Genomic DNA, 18,492 nt, shown 5'->3' with positions numbered 1-18,492 from the left:
TGCCTCAGGGGTCGGTTTTGGGACCAGTAGACATGGTGTCTCTCTCCATTTTTATGCTGATGATACACATATGTACCCGCCCCTTATATCCATAGACCCTGGAATGCTGAACTCACTTAACGACTGCCTTTGTAATGTCAAAAACTGGATGTCAAAAACTTTTCTCAGCTGAACTCCAACAAAGTTGAGATCCTTGTCATCGGGTCCCAGCACATGGCAAAACAAATCATGCCATCTGCTGGTTCCCTAGTGGAACATATCAAGCCTGTTGCAAGGAATATTGGCATCTGGTTTGATAATAATTTAAGTTTTGAGCAGCACACCACAAAGCTTGTGCAATCCTGTTTTTAATCATCTTAGAAATATTTACAAAATGTGATCTATTTTAACTTTTAAAGACACAGAGACCATTTTACACGTCTTCATCTCTTCATGCCTGTTTTGTTGCAACAGCCTTTTTCTTGCCTGAACCAAAAACCTATTTATCGGCTCTAGACTGTACAGAACTCAGCTTCCAGGCTTTTAACCAGAACCAAGAGACATGATCACATCACTCCTGTTTTAGCCTCTTTACACCGGCTCTCTGTATGTTTTAGAATTGATATTAAGATCTTACTGATTACTTTAAGGCTCTTCATGGCTTCTCTCCTTGCTATATTTCTGACCTGTCATTACCGTATGCGCTGGCACGTACTTTGAGATCCTCGGGCAGAGGTCTTTTGTCTGTCCCAGAGTCCCGGCTGAAAACTAGAGGGGACAGAGCGTTTGCAGTCAGGGCCCTGAGGCTCTTGAACAATCTGCCCGAGGAAATCAGGTCGGCTGACTCAGTGATTTCTTTTTAAGTCCCTTCTTAAAACGCACTTTTTTTTTATCGGACCTTTCCTGATTTTACTTGAGTTTTAATTTTCTTTGAACTGTCTTTTATTCCGTTTTTTTTTCTGTTCTTGCTTTTCCTATACTGAGTTGGTTTTAATACACTAAACTGTTTTTTAATCTGTTTTCTTTTTAAAACCTGATGATTTAATTACTTGTCTGTTTTATTTTGCTGCCTTGTGAAGCACTTTGTAAAATCCAATAATACAAAGGAACATGGACTCAAAATCATAGAATCCACTCAGAAAGGTGTCCTTTAACTTTTTTTTTTTTTTTAAAGCTGCTCTTTACATTAAAAATGAATCAAGATTGCTAGATTATTGAAATAATTAAAGGTCCCTTGTGAGTGTTGCATATATATTTTTTAAGAATTTACCAGTTTTTCTTTTTTCATCCTTTTGGAGAAACTCCAGTTAAACTGTTAACATAATTGCACTTGCATGATGGCCTGTTGCTCAGCTCCCTGACCCTGAACAGGTGCCTTAGACCTTCATCTAAATGCACAGGGGCCTAGTCCCCCTCTGTTCTCACGACTGATGCTGAGGGTAGTAGGAGGAAAAGACAATGTCCAAAGCAATCAACTAGTAGGGTGCAACAGCCATCTGTGGTGTGCATTAGGGCCTCTGTTGCACAACGAAACCCTACCTGAGGAGGAGAGGTGATTTGACTCATCTGCAACCTAGTTAAAAGTTTTAATCTATTCATTACAGCACATCCAGAACCCCCTTTTTGTATGCATCTATTTCACAGTCAATGTGAAATTCATGTCACTTGCTTGGGTATTTTCCATGCCGACTAGGAATGTTTCCTAAAAGCTGTTTATGTGCAGCCGGTTACTAAAGCTTGCCTCCACACCACAGAAGCAGCTGCTACCTCACTAGTTTGCATTTGTGTCAGTGCCATTAGGATTCTGGTGGGGAGTGTGCATCTGCTGCACAAATGCTGCTTTCCGACTGTTCGCATACTCCATTACGTGCTCCTGAAAATATCACTGTCTATTTTGTGCTGTTTTATCCTTGGTATGTGCTTGACAACATATTTAACATACAAAGTACAAAGGTTGTCATGGAGCGAAGACTGCATCTACCAGTGCATGTAAAACGAAATGCATTTCAGGAACGTTATATGGCAATGAACTTGTGTTTATAAGAATTTTTGTTTATTCCATTTCAGGCAGACTACTACACCTGCATAGCAACTATTGTGTACCTGCGCAAGGAAAACTGCCTTTACCAGGCCTGCCCGAGCCAAGACTGCAACAAAAAAGTGGTAGACCAGCAGAATGGCATGTTCCGCTGTGAAAAGTGTGACAAAGAGTTTCCCAACTTCAAGTACCGCCTCATCCTTTCTGTAAGTGACTCGGCATTGGGTTCCCTAAAACTTTTACCTGGCTCACGCACTCACACACAAGCATATATGCAAATGCACGAATCTTAGATGCCTGTTCTTCCTGCTTAGTACTGTGGAGATGCTTCTGCTGAAGCTATGGGTACCATCATTCTAGTGACTTGTGCTTCTCATTACCTTGTCTTTCTGTTCTCCCAACTTGGTTTACTTATTCATCTTTCTGTCTCCAGCCACTTTCTCTCCTTATGACCCCACTCCCTGTAGTTCACTATCGCCACAGTCTGCTCTTTATAGTTAAATTTAGAAACATTTAAAGCCAATTCTGCTGCAACACAGAGTAATGAGGACTAATTTTAGATTGTCTTTACACTTGTATTTAATTTTTTTTCATACTGTTCTGTATTCTGCAAATACAGGCCTCTTTTCTCAGCTCATTTGCAAACAAACATTATTTTAAAAAATAAAATCATTGAACACAAAAACTTACTTAGTCAGCAACAGAGCAATTGCAGCCTGGCATCTGAAATGAGCTGCTTTTGTTTTGTACCACTCACCAGGACATATTGTTATTCTTCACAAGCTGTAACTTAAGCTATGAATTTGTCTCCACTTTATGTATCACAAGTGCACAGTGATTGTGTGTTTTGCCAGCAGGATATAGGCTAATCAGAAGATGAGATGTTCAGTTAACAACATACCATATTCAAGCATCCGCAAACTGTCAAACAAACAACACATCAAGACAAAATTTTTAAACATGAATGCATTCATCTGTACTAGTGCATGATTCTAACTACTCTTCACTCTTTTCTACATCTGTCAGGCCAACATCGCAGATTATGGGGACAACCAGTGGGTGACTTGCTTCCAGGAGAGTGCAGAGGCCATTCTGGGCCAGAATGCAGCTTACCTGGGACAGCTCAAGGACTCGGTGAGACACTCCTTCTTGAATGTAATACTGACCTAAGGAAATGGTCATTGCAAGTGCCTAACCTCAGGCTTTGTTACTGCCAGACATACACACTCACACACACTACTGCACCAACTACCGTGCTTGGTTTTCTTCCAGTTATAATTACGTAAAAATCCTTTTTCAGTGTTTAATTCAGGAAAAACTCACTTACTTGAATTTGCATATGAATCTATGATCAACCTGACATTTGATCAGAAGAAAATGTTGATTTGTTGTGTTGACATTGAGCCAATCCATTTCTTTTCCCCTCAATTTCAGAATGAAGCTGCTTTTGATGAGATCTTCCAACAAGCCAACTTCAACACTTTCGTCTTCCGCAACAGAGTGAAGCTAGAAACATATAACGTAAGTAAAGAAGGACCGGTTGGGGCTAGGGCTAGTTAAATCCCACACCTCTGTTCTTTGTTTTCTTTGATAGTTTTCCCAGTCATTAACAAAACTGCCCTGCTTTCATTTTGACTGACAGCATAATCTAAAAAAAAAAAAAAAAAAACCCAAAAAACCCTGAGTGTTTGTCCAAGAATGCTGCTCATTTTCAGTGGCTTTGTGAAGGGTGCGCACACAGATTAGTCGCGGTCACTATTTCCTGTAGGCCACACAGATAGAGGTTTGTTTTGAGGGAAGCACATAAAAGAATTGATTGGACTGGGGCTCTGAGCAGGAAGTCTGGAGCCGCGCCAGAGACTGCATCCGCCTTCGACGCACAGAAGAGGCCACTGTGTCTGTCACATTCAGCTCAACATCCTAACTGCCAATGGCACTGCTACAAGCATGCATTGGCTGCTGCCTCCAAACCCCATATTCCTTCAACAGAGACACCTGCAAACCCCTCTTTCAGTTTATTTTTTCTCCTTCTCAATACGACAAGCCAGCCATTGTGCTGTCACATGTTGTCATGTCTACAATGTTGTGTAGGCTTGAGGTGGGACAAAGCAGTAACAGTTAATGACACCCATCCATCCTGTTGTATCACAGTGACAGGGAAGCTTTGACAGAACTCTCTAACAAGGTTTATTATTTATAATTCAGTCAAGCACTTGCAACAGTCACATGAGTGTGATGTAATTATCACCTGTAATACCATTTAAGACACTAATACGCTTTCTCAGCACAATTAAAGGTCACCCTGACTATACCTGATGGTAGGAGGCTAGACATTGTCAATCAGGGAAAAATAATCAGCAACAATTTTGAAAATTTAATTCACTTTTAAGCAAAAGTCACCTGGTTTAAGCCTTTCAAATGTGAGAATTTGCTGCTTTTTTCTGTTTTATATGTAATTAAATATCTTTGGGTTTCGTAGATGTCATCTTTCACTCTGGTAAAATGTGGTGGTCATTTTAAAGGCTTTTTAATATTTTACAGACTTAACAAGTAATTGATTAATCAAAAAATAATTGACAGGTAAATTGATCATAAAATTGTCAATTGCAGCCTTATGTAGGTAAGTATTGCTATCAATCAATTACTATAATTGTATTGCATAAAAGATAATAGGGCTCTGTTAATTAAAATCTGCCAATTATTTTCTCAATTTGTCCATAACACGTCAGTAAATAATAAAATGTCTGTTATAATTTCTCACAGTTAGAGGTGATGTAGTCAGATGTCCTGTTTTGTCTGACCAGCAGTCCAAAACTCCAGAATATACAGTTTGCCATTATGTATGACAAAGAAAAATCTTCACATTTGAGAAGCTGAAACCAACAAATTTGGGGCATTTTTGCCTAACAGGACTTAAACGGTTATTCGATTTATTAAAATAGTTGCTATTTAATTTTCTGTCGATCAATCAATCGACTAATCGTTACAGCTCTAGAAGATGAAGATGATGTGTTTTGACTCCGCATGTGCTGCTCCACATCACACTGAACCAAAGCTCATATCAGCACATCAGTCAATGTCCTTTTTTTAATATATCTATCAAAGCATGAACACGTAAACATGAAGTTCACGTGGGTGTGATGTGTAATGATTTTCAGACAAATCAAAGTTGTATTATAGAATTCAAAATATTGATATTATTTTCAATATTAAGCGTAACACATGGAGGTGATTGTGTTGCAACTCTCAACATGTCAGTGGATGAGTGACTTTATTACTATAAAGAGTGTTGTTACTATCAAAACATAAGTTTAAAACTTTTACCGCTCAGCACTCGACTCCTCAACAGCTTTAAATCTCTAACTCACCTGACATCAGGACTTGTCTGCTGGCGGCTGTGATTTTTCCAACTGCTTTTAAGGTCTCATTGTCCCTGCAGGCTGTGTCTCAACATTGTAACTGATTTAAGTGTCTCAAAACGATGTCACTGCTGAAAAAAAAGAACATAAAACCGTCGAAGGCTTTTCATCGCAGCACAGCCCTACTGTCGGCCACTGTAGGCCCAGCGTTAAACACAAATCCTGCTCGACAAGAGTGAGAATCACTAATTACATGATGAAGTCTTTTACTGTTCTGAGGCTACAGGGCAGGGCAGAGGTGTGAGTGTAGAGTACTGAAGTGGTTCCCAACACCGGTCCTCCTCAGTGCAGCTGGCTCTCTGTTACACCAAAGATCAATTGCACTTAACCAGTTTTCCAGGGCTGGAAAAGAACCACTGGTGTAACATTGTGTGCAAGTGTAGTTTAGGATTTAAAGTGAAGATCTGACAGATTTTAAAGTTACTCATTAGATGCTGGTGTACGAGTGTCTGTGGCAATTTTCAGTCAACTCGTCCTCTCTGCTCTCTTTTTAAAGGCCACGCAGGAGATAAAAATGTCTTGTCTTGTCTTGTATGTATGTAGTTTCTTCGGCTATCTTTTGCTGTAAGCGTTTCTGGCAAGTTTAAAGCTGTTAGAAAAAAAAGGTCACAGTGGAACAAATTTCTGTGTTTTTCCTCTTGTGCTCATGTGTACACACACTTGCAGTTGATGGCTGTAGGAGGGGAGCAGCACAGCTTGTCCAAATGTGGCTCAACACCCAGCTTGGCTGTGTGGTGTTGGCTGCTCGCAGATTTCACACACACACATCTAGTCTTACTCACCCACCCATCAACTGCCACCAGTTAACTTCACTGTCAGTGTAGGAAGAAGAAAAATACCGTTCATCGTGTTATAGATGAAAATCTTTTCATCTTAAATCCGTTAAGCAAATTTTAAACAATTTAAATGCCTTCATGTTGCAGTGACATTTGTGGTATTTAATAGTAACATCAAGTTTTATTTCCAGAGCACATGTATTTAATTTCAAGGCCTCTACAACATTGGTCAGAGGGGAAAATAAACATATTTTTGAGGATCACTGTGCATATTTGTAGGAATGAAACAAAATGAAGGACCAGACATTAATGTTTTGAATATAATATACATATATATAATATAATAATAATTCACCCTTAAAGTTATTACATCTGAGACTTCTGCATGGATGATTACATTCACGCCACAGAGCTAAACATCTCTTTTTCTGAAAGATAAATCTCTAGCAACCTTTTTAAAAACCCAGACGGTCGTTTGATAACCCTTGAAGGTACCCTGTGGAGTTTATTGTAAACATTTACATTCAACGTTACTCACCAAACACATTGCGTGCAACCTTGAAACATGATGAACATGTTGAATGCATTTCCTTCCTCTATAAAACATCTGCAGATAAATTTAAAAAAAAATATTATAATACCTGCAGTGTTTCTATCCATGTTTAACCTGCAGTCCTCTTATTCCGCACCTTTGGCACATTATTACATTTCTTGCCATGTTAGCGCAGCCAACTGTTGATAAGCAGAAATCTGCGGCAAGAATGTGTATCATATTGCTCACATGCATGTTAGTAGTCTTGTGTGCACAATACAAACAAGACAGGACTACTCATGAATACATCGCTGTTTAGCTTAGTACCTTTTAACCACTTAAAAAGTATTTCCGGAGTCTTCAAACTCTCTTCTGTCTGCTTTGATCCACAAGTATTCCTCCCACTTCACAATAAAGAGGACTTTAACCTGTTTTCCACTTTGCAACTATTTCCTAACACACTCCAAAATAGTAGCCAGAAGTCAATGCATTAACAAAATTTAAAGTTTTAGTATCAAGATCATTTATCTATATTGATTTATAGCACGAATCTCGTTGATTCCACCGAAGGCCAAAGTTGGTTCTAATGTATTTCTAACTATGTTGGTGTATTTTCAGTTGTTTGATATGTTTATATAACATCAATAACTCTCTAACATCATAAAAAAACATGCAGAGATTTATAGGGGCTATTCTTGAAGATTGTGGGCACCACACCAAAGGAATATGATTTCCATTTCACCCACTTCAGCAGCAGAGGATTAATGGAGACAAAATGAGTGTAACCTCTGTTTAAATGCAGAGAATAATAATAGCTGTGGTAGAAATGACCTTCCCCTGTCTAGACAGCTGTGGAGGTGGTTATGGCTTTGAAAGCTGCCTCTTTTTTTTTTTGTGAAACCATAAGTAGAATGCCAACATAATACAGTCCAAATGTCTCGCATTAACCCACTTTGTCATGTGGGAAGGGAAAATGCTTGTATATGTGGCAGGAGGGAAGCGATATATTGCATATATGGTTGTTTTGTTTGTTTACATCTTGTATATTTTATGATAGATATTTAGTATAGAGGGCTGTATGGGTTTTGAAGGATATTTTTTTTGACATAATGCGTTGATGTGGCAGCAGACCTCGGTGCTGGTGGATGTGTAAACATGATGAAATTGTGTCTCATCTCGTGACCCTGGATTTCACTGTGAAGAAAGTGTGCATATATATCATACCAATCGGTTTTCCTATTGTTTCTTTGACAGGATGAATCCAGGATCAAGGCTACAGTGATGGATGTGAAGCCCGTTGACCATAAGGACTACAGCAAGAGGTTGATCATGAACATAAGGAAACTGGCTGCCCAGTAGGAAGCTGTGACCGAGGCCAAGTGTTCTAGTTTTGATTGCTTTTGCAAGTTCCTTTTTGTTTCTGTACAGTCAACAAACAGCTCTAAATGTATGACAATGTTTTTCTTACAAATCAACTGTGTGTAGTATTTTTTTTGTCATTTCTTTTACTTCGTCTGAATGAGTAATCCTCAAAATACTTATAGAGCACTAGTGGAGTGACAGCTCACCTTTCCTTTGTGAAATAACGATCAGTGGCCTGGTACTGGAAACTGCTTTTTTGTTGGTGAACATAACAGATAAGGACTTATTTTCTTTTCGCTATTTGGGGATATGAGCAGAGAGTGGGTCAGTAAGCCACAAAAGAAATCAGCACTGTGTCTGTCTTAAGTCAGCCAGTTGTTAGTGCATGCACTGTAGTCATATGGGGGGTGGTGGCTGTTTTACGCAGAAGACCAGCACAGTAGCGAGCACTCTTGTCACCCTCTGACGCGCACTCAAAATGGCTGGGCTGGACCTGCACACCCCTGATAAGGCCGTTCATTCTCCCACTCTTTTTTTTTTTTTTTTTCGCTCCCTCTCTCACATACTTGCAAACATAAGCACATATACACATGCACAGAGACCTGATGGGAAATGTACTGCATTCTATTTAAGTAGATACAAGGTGTTGTCCGTGTTTTCAATGCCTGTAACTGTTATAACTTCTGTAGTTCAGTCTTTTTTGTTGTTGTTGTTGTTTTGTGGTGATAAATTTTGGGAATAAAGATGCTTGTAATCAAGTCATTGTTTGTTTTACAGTGGATACTTTGCTCTCTGTCAGAGGTGTATTTGTATTAATCCAAGTGTAGTATGTACATATATGTGTGTAAATCTGTTTAGCTGATACAAGAATCGCTTACAACACCAGATTCTGATCTGTACCTGCTGAAGGCAAGTGAAAATGTGTAGACTTTTATTATTTTTAGGAGTTGCACTATGTTTAGGAGATTTATTCAAGGGCTGACACACAATGCCCTCTATCTCCTCAGGTTTCGCTCGGATGTGCAACAGATTCCCCTGCAAACTTGACTTTCATGTTGTATTAAAGCAGAACATCAGTGAGGCTGCACCTCCCCGTTTTTCCTCTGATAACGTCTCGTTTCTGCTGAGCGTTGCATCTGTTACCTGTAGTGTGTGGAGATGGATTAAACCTGTCTTTAAATGCTAAGGAAAGGTAACTTACTTATTTTGCCAGCCGTGCTTGGAGATATTGATTTTGAGTTTCACTGCTGACACTGTTTGCTTATTTTAACTAATGTGCTTCCTGTATGACTTCCTAGATGTTGCAATATATCTATACATCTTTTATAACTCTATGAGTCAGGTATTATGGTAGGTAGTGCCAAAAGTTGTCAGTTATTCCTCACCTCATCCCTGCCTCAGACCCCAAGTTAATCATACAGCAACTACAGATGGGGGCCTGATAGGACCTGGTGGCTCTTTTAGCTATCTGAACTGAAACATTTTATTCAGTGACGTGCATAGCACTGCTGAGAAAAAAAGGTTTGTACTTCTGCCAGGGTAAATCTAGCAGTCTCCCCTGGGAGTCAGGTCTAGCAAGTTATTTTCTGCCCTTATTTACATCTGGCATCCCATAAGCTTTCATTTAAAACAGGAAAACTGTAGCTATTGTTCAAGCTTCTACTTATGTAAAGTCACTTGATAATTCAATTCTCAGACCTGTTCCTTTTTTTCCTGATGTTGATTAAGCTGATTATACAACTCTAGTTAAGTAAAAATTACATCGTAATGCATTTATAATTGAGTTTGTGATTGGTGTATTTACATTTGTTACTCAGGAATAGTTTGCTCTTTGCTGACTTATTAGCAGTTGATGAGCATGTCTAAATGGAATTATCAGACAACATGGTTAAAATTAAAATTTTGATTATAATTTGTGAGATAGCACTCTACTGAGGTCACGGCTTGGCTTCTGTATTGTCACCATCCAAAATATACTTACAATGGAAACATGAGTCTATTAAGGGCACCTCACATAAAATATTTCATTTTATGGTTGTTTAATTACAAAAGACCTGTGTTGAGTATCAACAATTACTGGTAATTAAAGCCATAACTTCACCATAACATTTTCCTGTTATGTTTGACAGTAGAAAATGCAATTCAAATTGATGCATAAGAACTTTAAAATAGCTTCACTATTCATTACATTGAAGGCAGACTGTACTCCAATCATACAGTTATGAACATGTTTTACATAGTTTATTGTTGAAATGATTTAATGTACGACTGGCTGAGCGATCCCTGCTGAGAGAGTTGTCCTTTTGCATTTTGAAGACCCTGCAGCCACTGCTGAACAGTGGTATTAATGCTAAATTAAACCCATTTCTGTTGAAATGATGTAACATTCAAGTAGAATAATTAACATTCATGGTATTCAAGCTCAGTATGACACTTTGTGTTTGCACCTTTTCTGATGGGTAGGTAGTTTTATTTGGACATCACACTGTTTGCTTGTCATAAATTACTTAATGATGACTCACAATTTGACAACCCTGTAATTGGCTGGACTCATTCATCAACAATTAAATAATAGTGGTGTCGGTGGTATGCTAAGTCCTTGTGCAGTACATCTATTTCGGCAACACATTTGCAGTCTTACACACTGTTTATTCAGCCTAATTCCCAAGACTTTGTTTTACCTTTAACCAATTTTAGATTTTCCCTTCAGATAATTGTATTGTGGTTGCAGGTGTCAACCCTGGGGGCTGTACTGGGAACAATGTTGGGATTAATCCCTACTGATAGGGTCTCCAAAGGCAAATTAGTACCAGGTGTAGAGAGTGTATCAAGGACCTTTGTGGGTCCATGAAACAGGTGTGCTGTGTCAACATGTAAGACCTTATTTTAGTTTATACTGGGCCTCACATGATGAAAAAATAAAGTGGTGTTTCATCAAATTCCTTCAAACCTGTCACACAGAAAACTTTAATCCAACATAGGAGTAATAAGTTCTTTTTTGGTCTGTGTGTGTGCACATGGAAGTACAGTAGGAGGTGACAGGGTACATACACAGCACCATGGGTCATGATGGCAGTTATAGTGAGATAAAATAGGATTCAGTTTACTAATTTCACTTAAGGTTAATTCAAGAAGGATATTGCACATTTTCTGTGGCTGTTTATATGTGGTTAAAAAACTTCTGACATTTGAATAATTTTAATGAAATCTGGCTTCTGCTATGCCAGATTATTCAAATGATCCACACAGCATGTACCATGTGTGGCCAGGCTGAGTTTTAAAGTTACTTGCAGGTAATTGCAGGTATTGCAGCTGTGATATCAACAGATGCCACGCTGTTCAAACATTGATTGCTGTGTTGGTTGTGTTCATCTGTTTTACTGAGGCATTTGGCATTTCTGTCTCAGCAGGGGAAAATATCATTTGTAAGTTCACACATCCACCAGAATTACATCAATTTTATTTAAATGCAATTGCCCATAAGATTGAGCACTTATGCTGCATCGTAATTCCTGAGGGGTCCTGCTCTGAGTCCATGTTTGGCTTTATATTCCTTCTTTAGTTGTCTTGATCTTCAGCAACTCTCATGGAGGTAGACATTCAATACTTCCTATAATAACAGGTGTGTTTACCTTTTAAAACTTAACTTAAAACATATCATCAGAAGGAGGTTAAGGTTATATCAAATGTGTAAGCTGATTGCTCATAACATCAATGTCACAGGTTACACAGTTTTTGTGAATATGCCAATTGTTTCCCATAACCAAATGTGCATGTATGTGTACATATACAGTACTTTCTGTTTGACAGCATGATAAAATTCTTATGGTCTATATGACTGTCTTTGCATGTGCTTTAAAACACAAACTCAGTAATTTTGGAAATTAAAAAGTTAATCCTATACAACAAAATTACATACACTCACTGGCCACTTCATTAGGAACACCTGTGCATCTAATGGAATCCAATACAACAGTTCTGCCATAAATTCTATATTTACGAAGCTTATACATTTCTAGTTTTTGGTGATGTTGTCAGAGAGATGATAATTCTACTTTGTGTTTACTATTGAGGTCATAGTGGGTGGTGGTGATGTACTTGAGCGTATTATATTGAATGGTGTTTCTAATATTTTGTCCACTCCATTAATTTACATGAGGAGGACAAAATATTGGGAACACTTTTCAATATAATTCCCTCCAGTACACCACCACCACCCACTACGACCTCAATAATAAACATAAAGTAGAATTATCTCCTTTCTGAAAATGTCATCAAAAACTGAAAATGTATAAGCTTCATTAAAGTAGATTTTATGGCAGAGCTGTTGTATTGGATTGCATTAGATTGCACAGGTGTTCCTAATGAAGTGGCTGGTGAGTGTATATCCATGGAAAATGTTATGTAATGGTAAGTGGACTGTACTTGTATAGCGCCTTTTTAGTCTTCCAACCACTCAAAGCACTTTTACACTACGAGTCACATTCAGCCATTCATACACTGAAAGGGTACAGGGGCTAACATACAAGGTCCTAACTTGCCCATCAGAGGAAATTGAACCATTCACACACATTCATACACCGATCAGGAGCAATTTGGGGTTCAGTATCTTGCACAAAGACACTTTGACATGCGGACTGGAGGAGATGGGAATCGAACCGCTGATCTTCCAATTAGTGGATGACCTGCTCTATCTCCTGAGCCACAGCCGCCCTGTGTCTCTGTATTGCAGCTATTTGAATGTGTAACTTGACCAGTGTAACGGAGCACTCAAAAGGACAGTCAAAATAATCACTTAATCTTAAACATTGATTGCCCCCCATGGATAGGAACCTTTTAAGGGAGTATATCTGTAAATCATGAGTTCTTGTGGTCATAGTCATCAGCAGTGCCTTAGCTGTGGCATCACCCAGGCTGCTGGTTGTCTAGTTATATTACTGGTGCTTCTCCTTTAGACCTGTGGACCCCAGCAGGTTGAGGTGCTGTGAAAGGAAAATCTGTGGCCCTGACACCATGAAGACAAATGGGCAGGAGGAGGACTCCTGGGTTTCTGCTGTAATGAATGGGAGTAAGCAGTGTGTGTATTTCTCAAGATTCATGTGCTGCTTTCCCAGGCCAGGGTATTTGCTCATGTGTGAGAAGGGACAGGCGCAAGACTTTGTGTGTGTGTGTGTATGTGTGTGTGTTTGAGCATGCAGCAACCAAGTCTAGTCTAGGGACCTGTTGACCAAACACTGGTCACGTGGATGCAGCACAGCTTTTTTTTTCAGACTAGCCTGGCCAGTAGCTGTGCTGGTGAGAAAGAGAGAATAAGAGTTTCTGGCAGGATGTGTGCTGTGTCTTCAAATAGCTGCGGAAAATTGCACTGACAGTCAAAATGTCTGGCAGGTGGAAAGCTGATTGTTACAATAATTGTTGCAATCAAATAAAGTAATAATCCATTGTTGCTTCTGAAAAGCAGTGCAGATTGAATCTGTAGATACAAATGTGTCTTGAGCCCCTATCCTGTTTCCACTTTAATTGGATTTGGATATAGATAAAGTTCTGTTTGTCTTCTCAAGCACTAGATTATAAGGCCATGTAGTGAATTTGTATTGTAATTTCCTCTGCAGTGTCCCCTTGTCATTGCCAGGGCTAAAAGTCCTGAAATACACACTTCACTTTGGTTCAATTTCAATGAATTGTTTTTCAGCTCTGTGTTTTGTTTCTCACCCGCAACAACATGTTAGACTGAGGATAGAGTTGCTTTTGTACAATTCTCCTGGTAAGCATTTTAGCAATCTCTTGTCCAAAGATTATGTACTGTTAGTCACAGCACTTTTCTCCATTACACCAAACAGTTCAGGTAATGGCATATGAAGCAGACAACGTGTAATGGTTTGAATGTGGCAGATTAGAAGTGGCAGACTGTCTCTAATAAACTGTTGTATAGTTAAATTTTAAACCAGATGGATTCTTTTGTCTTTTTTTATGCCCTCAGCCCTCCAGCAAAATGCTTTATGTTTATTTATCCCTGTTATTAAATTGTTATCCTGTAATTCAGCATTCAGTAACCTTTTATCTCAAGGGTGTGCGTGAGTACATGTGCTCAGACCTGAGTGATATGAATGTGGCTCTCAGTCTAGTTTACCTCAAATATTACTACATGAAAGAATGGGATTAAATGTAGCAACAATTCTAACACATTATTGAAATGTCTCATTTACATCTAGAGTATACAGCCCAGTTGGGAAAATGTTGTACAACTTTTCTTCTCCTTTTAGTCCGAAGAGGGCTTTACCATCAAGAAGACAATGTGTCTTTTTATTCATATATTTTATTCATCTCCATTATGAAATCTCTGTCGCCTCATAATTAGACTGAATTAGCATTTCATTTTTGCTTCTTTATTTGATTTCTTCTTTACTTTTTTATTCACTGAAAAAGTCTGAGATGTGAGCTGCAGCTTTGAGGTATGGAGTATAAATCTCTAAAGATGGGACCATTTCTGTTTTTATCGTATGGAAAATTCCAGCATTTTACAACCTTTGTGCCCTTTAAAACTTTACCTGTAAATTAGGATGACATTGTACTCACCAGCTTCCGAGTAGAAACTGTGAGCACAAGCACTTACAAGAGAATCTAATTTGGCCAAAGAAATGTGAGCCTTAAACTGGTTATTTAACAACAGAAAAACCTGGATTTGACTTCTCATTAAGTTCCACTTCTCAGTTGCACTGGTCACGACATTCCACATCCTGTTGTAAAACAAAACAGTGTTATGCTTCCAGGTCTATCTGCAGGTTGAAGAAGCTCTGCAATGTGAAGGGCAGTTGTAATAAACTAACAACTTTGTAATGTTCACCTTCTTTTACAGCTTTTGACAGTTATGGATACTTTTATAAAGCCCATTGAAGGTCCTTCCTTTTTGGCCTCCCTGGCCTCTGTTGTAAAGTTCTTTTCAGAGGATTGTTTATGTGCATTATCTATACAACATCAGTTTAGAGTACAACAGTATGTTGGCCAAAAATGTGTCAATAAGACTCAGGTTGTAAGAAAAAAAACAGGAATTTTCATGGCGATTTTTCTTCATTGACAACAACTCACAACATGGCATCATACTCTCAACATATATACAGTATGTATATTTTATGTCAGGAACATATGCCTTGTTTATTTATATATATATTTATTATTTTTTATTAAATCTCTGTGTCAATCGGTCCATCGTCTGCTCTTTTGCCAATGAGTGAAACGACTTCCTTGGCTGGTCTTGAAAGCTCCTCTAGGAGCCTGTTTGTGTTGAGTATGCAGTCTCTTGGCATAATTACTGTACATAATATCTTCTCAGCAAAATTAAAGTGCAACACCTCTTGGGAACATGTGTCTAAAGCAGTAACATTTTAATATAATTCAAATGCAATTAGATTTGCTAGAAGCTGAGCCTTTCGGTAAACTTGCCACAGGGGCTAGAGTGCTCTAGCCGCTAGCGCATCTTGTCCCTTAACTATCATTTGTGTGTGCGGCTGCAGGTCCGATGATCTTTTTTGTGTCTTGCTATTTTTTTTCTTGCTCTGCATGATTTCCATATGTATTAGGAACGACGATGGCGGAGGCTTGTCCTGCAGCTGTCAGCTTTTTTTTTTTCTTTTTTTCTTTTTTTTTCAAGAGGACCAGAATCAGCACCACAGGGGCATTTTGAATGGTGCTGGTAGAATATTTTTCAGATACTCATTACATTGAAGAGAAGAAAAAAAAAATAAAAGGAGAAACATCAAAGGTTCAGCGCGTCACTGAAATTACTATTCCTAGAATGGTTTCCAATATCAAAATAACTTTGAAGTTTCATGTTGCTCTTTTGTAAACCTCACAAAGGAACTGACACTGCATGCTTTGAGATCCGCTGGTCTTCATTCTGTATGTACAGGTGCGGATGACCTTGTCTAGGTTCTCTTTAATTGGATGACCCGTTGCTTTGAATAAGGGCTGCTCATCAGTGAATACTGAGGAGTGGTATCATCTCGGAGTTCATTGAAGTGTCAAGATAACAAGTGATTAGATAGTGCAAGGAGACATGGTACGAGACTGTCAGAACCCATTGCCATACAGAAAATATGTCCCCCCCCACCCCTCCCTGTCTCCCTGAATGAACTGAGTGCGCATTATAAACAGTAATTTATGATGATGCTGATACTGTAAGCATACAGTTCAGTCCTTGGGTTTTTGTGCATCATCACTATATCCAGTTCTTTCCCTCCCTCCCTGCCTGTCTGTCCACTTCACATTTAACACCACTCTGCTTTGCTCTACTTTCCAGCCTCTATACTGAGACATTTTTAATGGTCCCTGTGGTGTGGGAGTTGGACAGGCATTTTAGTTATGTAACTGGGCCCTGTTTGTGACGCTTCTGTGCCTCCCTTCCTTGTTTTTTTTTCTCTCTCGTCTTCATTTTTTCATGCATTGGGACTTTAATTGTTCAGAGATGGTGGTGGAGCCCCCTGCACGCCTCAGTGTGCGACCTGTGATACGTCTGTTTGTGTACTTGTGCATGAGCCTGCAGGACATTACAGCTGTAGAAAGGCAGTTCTACGCTAGTTCAGACTCACTCACTGTCCGTCTTCCATGCCTCTTTCTCCCTTTAGTATTTCTTGGTGTGGAGATTCACTTTTTTCCCCCTTTTACATTATCCTATGTTACCACAATATCTATCTTCAGTATTCACCTGCACATTATCTCCTCAGTGCAATGGGAGTCCAACTAGAACTCAAGCATTCTCACGTGTGTTTGAATATACGCCAAGGTCTTGTTGGGAAAACAAAATTTGCTCGCTCCTCTGTTTCTCCCCAGGATACAGATTATATCTCCATGACAAGTAGGCCAGTCTGGTTGAAGAGTCACCTCCTGAGGGGAGGCCGTAGCCTCAGGCCCTGCTGCAATACGTCTCAGTAGTCCAGCCCTCTTGATCTCTGGGAGATGCACAGCGGTGACAGAGTAAATTTTTCCTGCAACGGCACAGTGCTCCATTTACACAAGCCCTCAAGAGTGGCCCCCCCTTTTGCCAAAGTGAAAAGCAATTGGCTTATTTACTTACTGTCAGTGGAACCTTTCCCTGTTTCTGGAACAAGATGAATAAAAAGGGGAAGTCAGGGAGAGCGACTGCACTGTCTCAGGAGTTGACAGAGTGCCTGCACAGGCGGCTTTACACACTTCCTGCTGGAGATGATATTTTGACATCTTTCTACAGACCCTTAAAGACAAGGCTGAATCTGGAGAAAGCCTTTAGTCATTCATGTGGATGCAATGGAAGAGGAAAAGCAAAGCTGCCAAAGAATGAATACTGAAGTTAAATGAAAAAGAAAAATCCTCTTGAAACTATTTTCGGTGTTTTTGTTCCGGTTCTTCAAATGCGCTCCTCCATTCTTATCATCTGCTGTCTCATTTAAAGCATTTCCACAGAAATGTGCTGTCTTGAGCTTATTACTGAGAAGACCTATGTATTTGCAGTTACTGAAGTGAAACCCTGGACCATATACTCCAGACTATAACAATTAGAACTGTACAGAGAGACACTTGAAAACAAGGGTTTCGTGTTAAAGTGTTTGAAACTGTCAGATCTGACTGTCACTCAAACAATCAGGTTGAAGAACACAATGGAGAAGCACATCTGTATCATTTGCTAGGCTGTCAGCTCTTTGGTCAAAGGCTTAGTGTGTCAGTTTGAGATCAATAATGTCTTCAAACCAACACAACAAGCAGTAGTGCGGAGGTCTTGAGAACACCAGTGACTTGTGGTTGTTTCTTTTTCTGATGTGGAACTTCAAATTATAGATTCTCCTTTCTCCAACTGACTCTCACATTATCATCCTGGAAAAAGAGAAGATACTGTGCCGCAGACACACTACCCAGCTGTCAAGGTGTGTCAGCTTCTGCCCTGCCAACTCCATGGCTTTAATTCAGCAGATGCCTTAGAGCTATCATTTCACATCATTACTTACAAGACATTGTGCCCTATGTTTGACTAATAAAATCAACAAACTGAAAAAAAGGGATAGAGGGAGAAGCTGAGGGATGCTTTATGACAATCATTAATGAGGGAAAATTAAGGTAATGTGCGGCATTACTCTGAAGAGCTATAATTAAACAAAAATGTCCAATGCCAACTGTGTGTCTTCTGAGGAGCTCCGGGCGATGAATGCATGTCTGTAGTGGGAGAGATAATGCCGCCGCGTGGGTGGGAATGTTTCCTCAAGCCAGTAGTAGCCTGAACTAGCACCCATTGTTTTTGCCTAATTGAAGCCATATTTGGCCGAGCGGTGACCTATGTGTGTGTCGTGGCCAGCGCTTGAAGTTTTGGTGGTGAGGTATCCGCAGGGGGGAATTTAATGGTCTGTATGTTTGGAAAGCATT

At 39.4% G+C, this 18,492-nt stretch overlaps 1 protein-coding gene across 1 annotated transcript in view; it reads left to right on the top strand.

Annotated features, from left to right (window-relative positions):
* Nucleotides 1-8,864, top strand: part of rpa1 (replication protein A1) — a 38,268-nt gene extending 29,404 nt beyond the window's left edge. The window contains exons 14-17 of the mRNA XM_067595053.1: nucleotides 2,047-2,223; nucleotides 3,044-3,151; nucleotides 3,452-3,538; nucleotides 7,999-8,864. Of these exons, the coding sequence (XP_067451154.1) occupies nucleotides 2,047-2,223; nucleotides 3,044-3,151; nucleotides 3,452-3,538; nucleotides 7,999-8,103 (477 nt within the window). The 3' untranslated portion in view covers nucleotides 8,104-8,864. The remainder of the gene's footprint in view (nucleotides 1-2,046; nucleotides 2,224-3,043; nucleotides 3,152-3,451; nucleotides 3,539-7,998) is intronic.
* The last annotated feature ends 9,628 nt before the right edge of the window (nucleotides 8,865-18,492 follow it).

This window comes from Thunnus thynnus, chromosome 7 (assembly GCF_963924715.1).
Source record: "Thunnus thynnus chromosome 7, fThuThy2.1, whole genome shotgun sequence".
Classification (NCBI taxonomy): domain Eukaryota; kingdom Metazoa; phylum Chordata; class Actinopteri; order Scombriformes; family Scombridae; genus Thunnus; species Thunnus thynnus.
The sequence above is the reverse complement of the archived record's forward strand: the minus strand, read 5'-3'. Positions and strand labels throughout refer to the sequence as shown.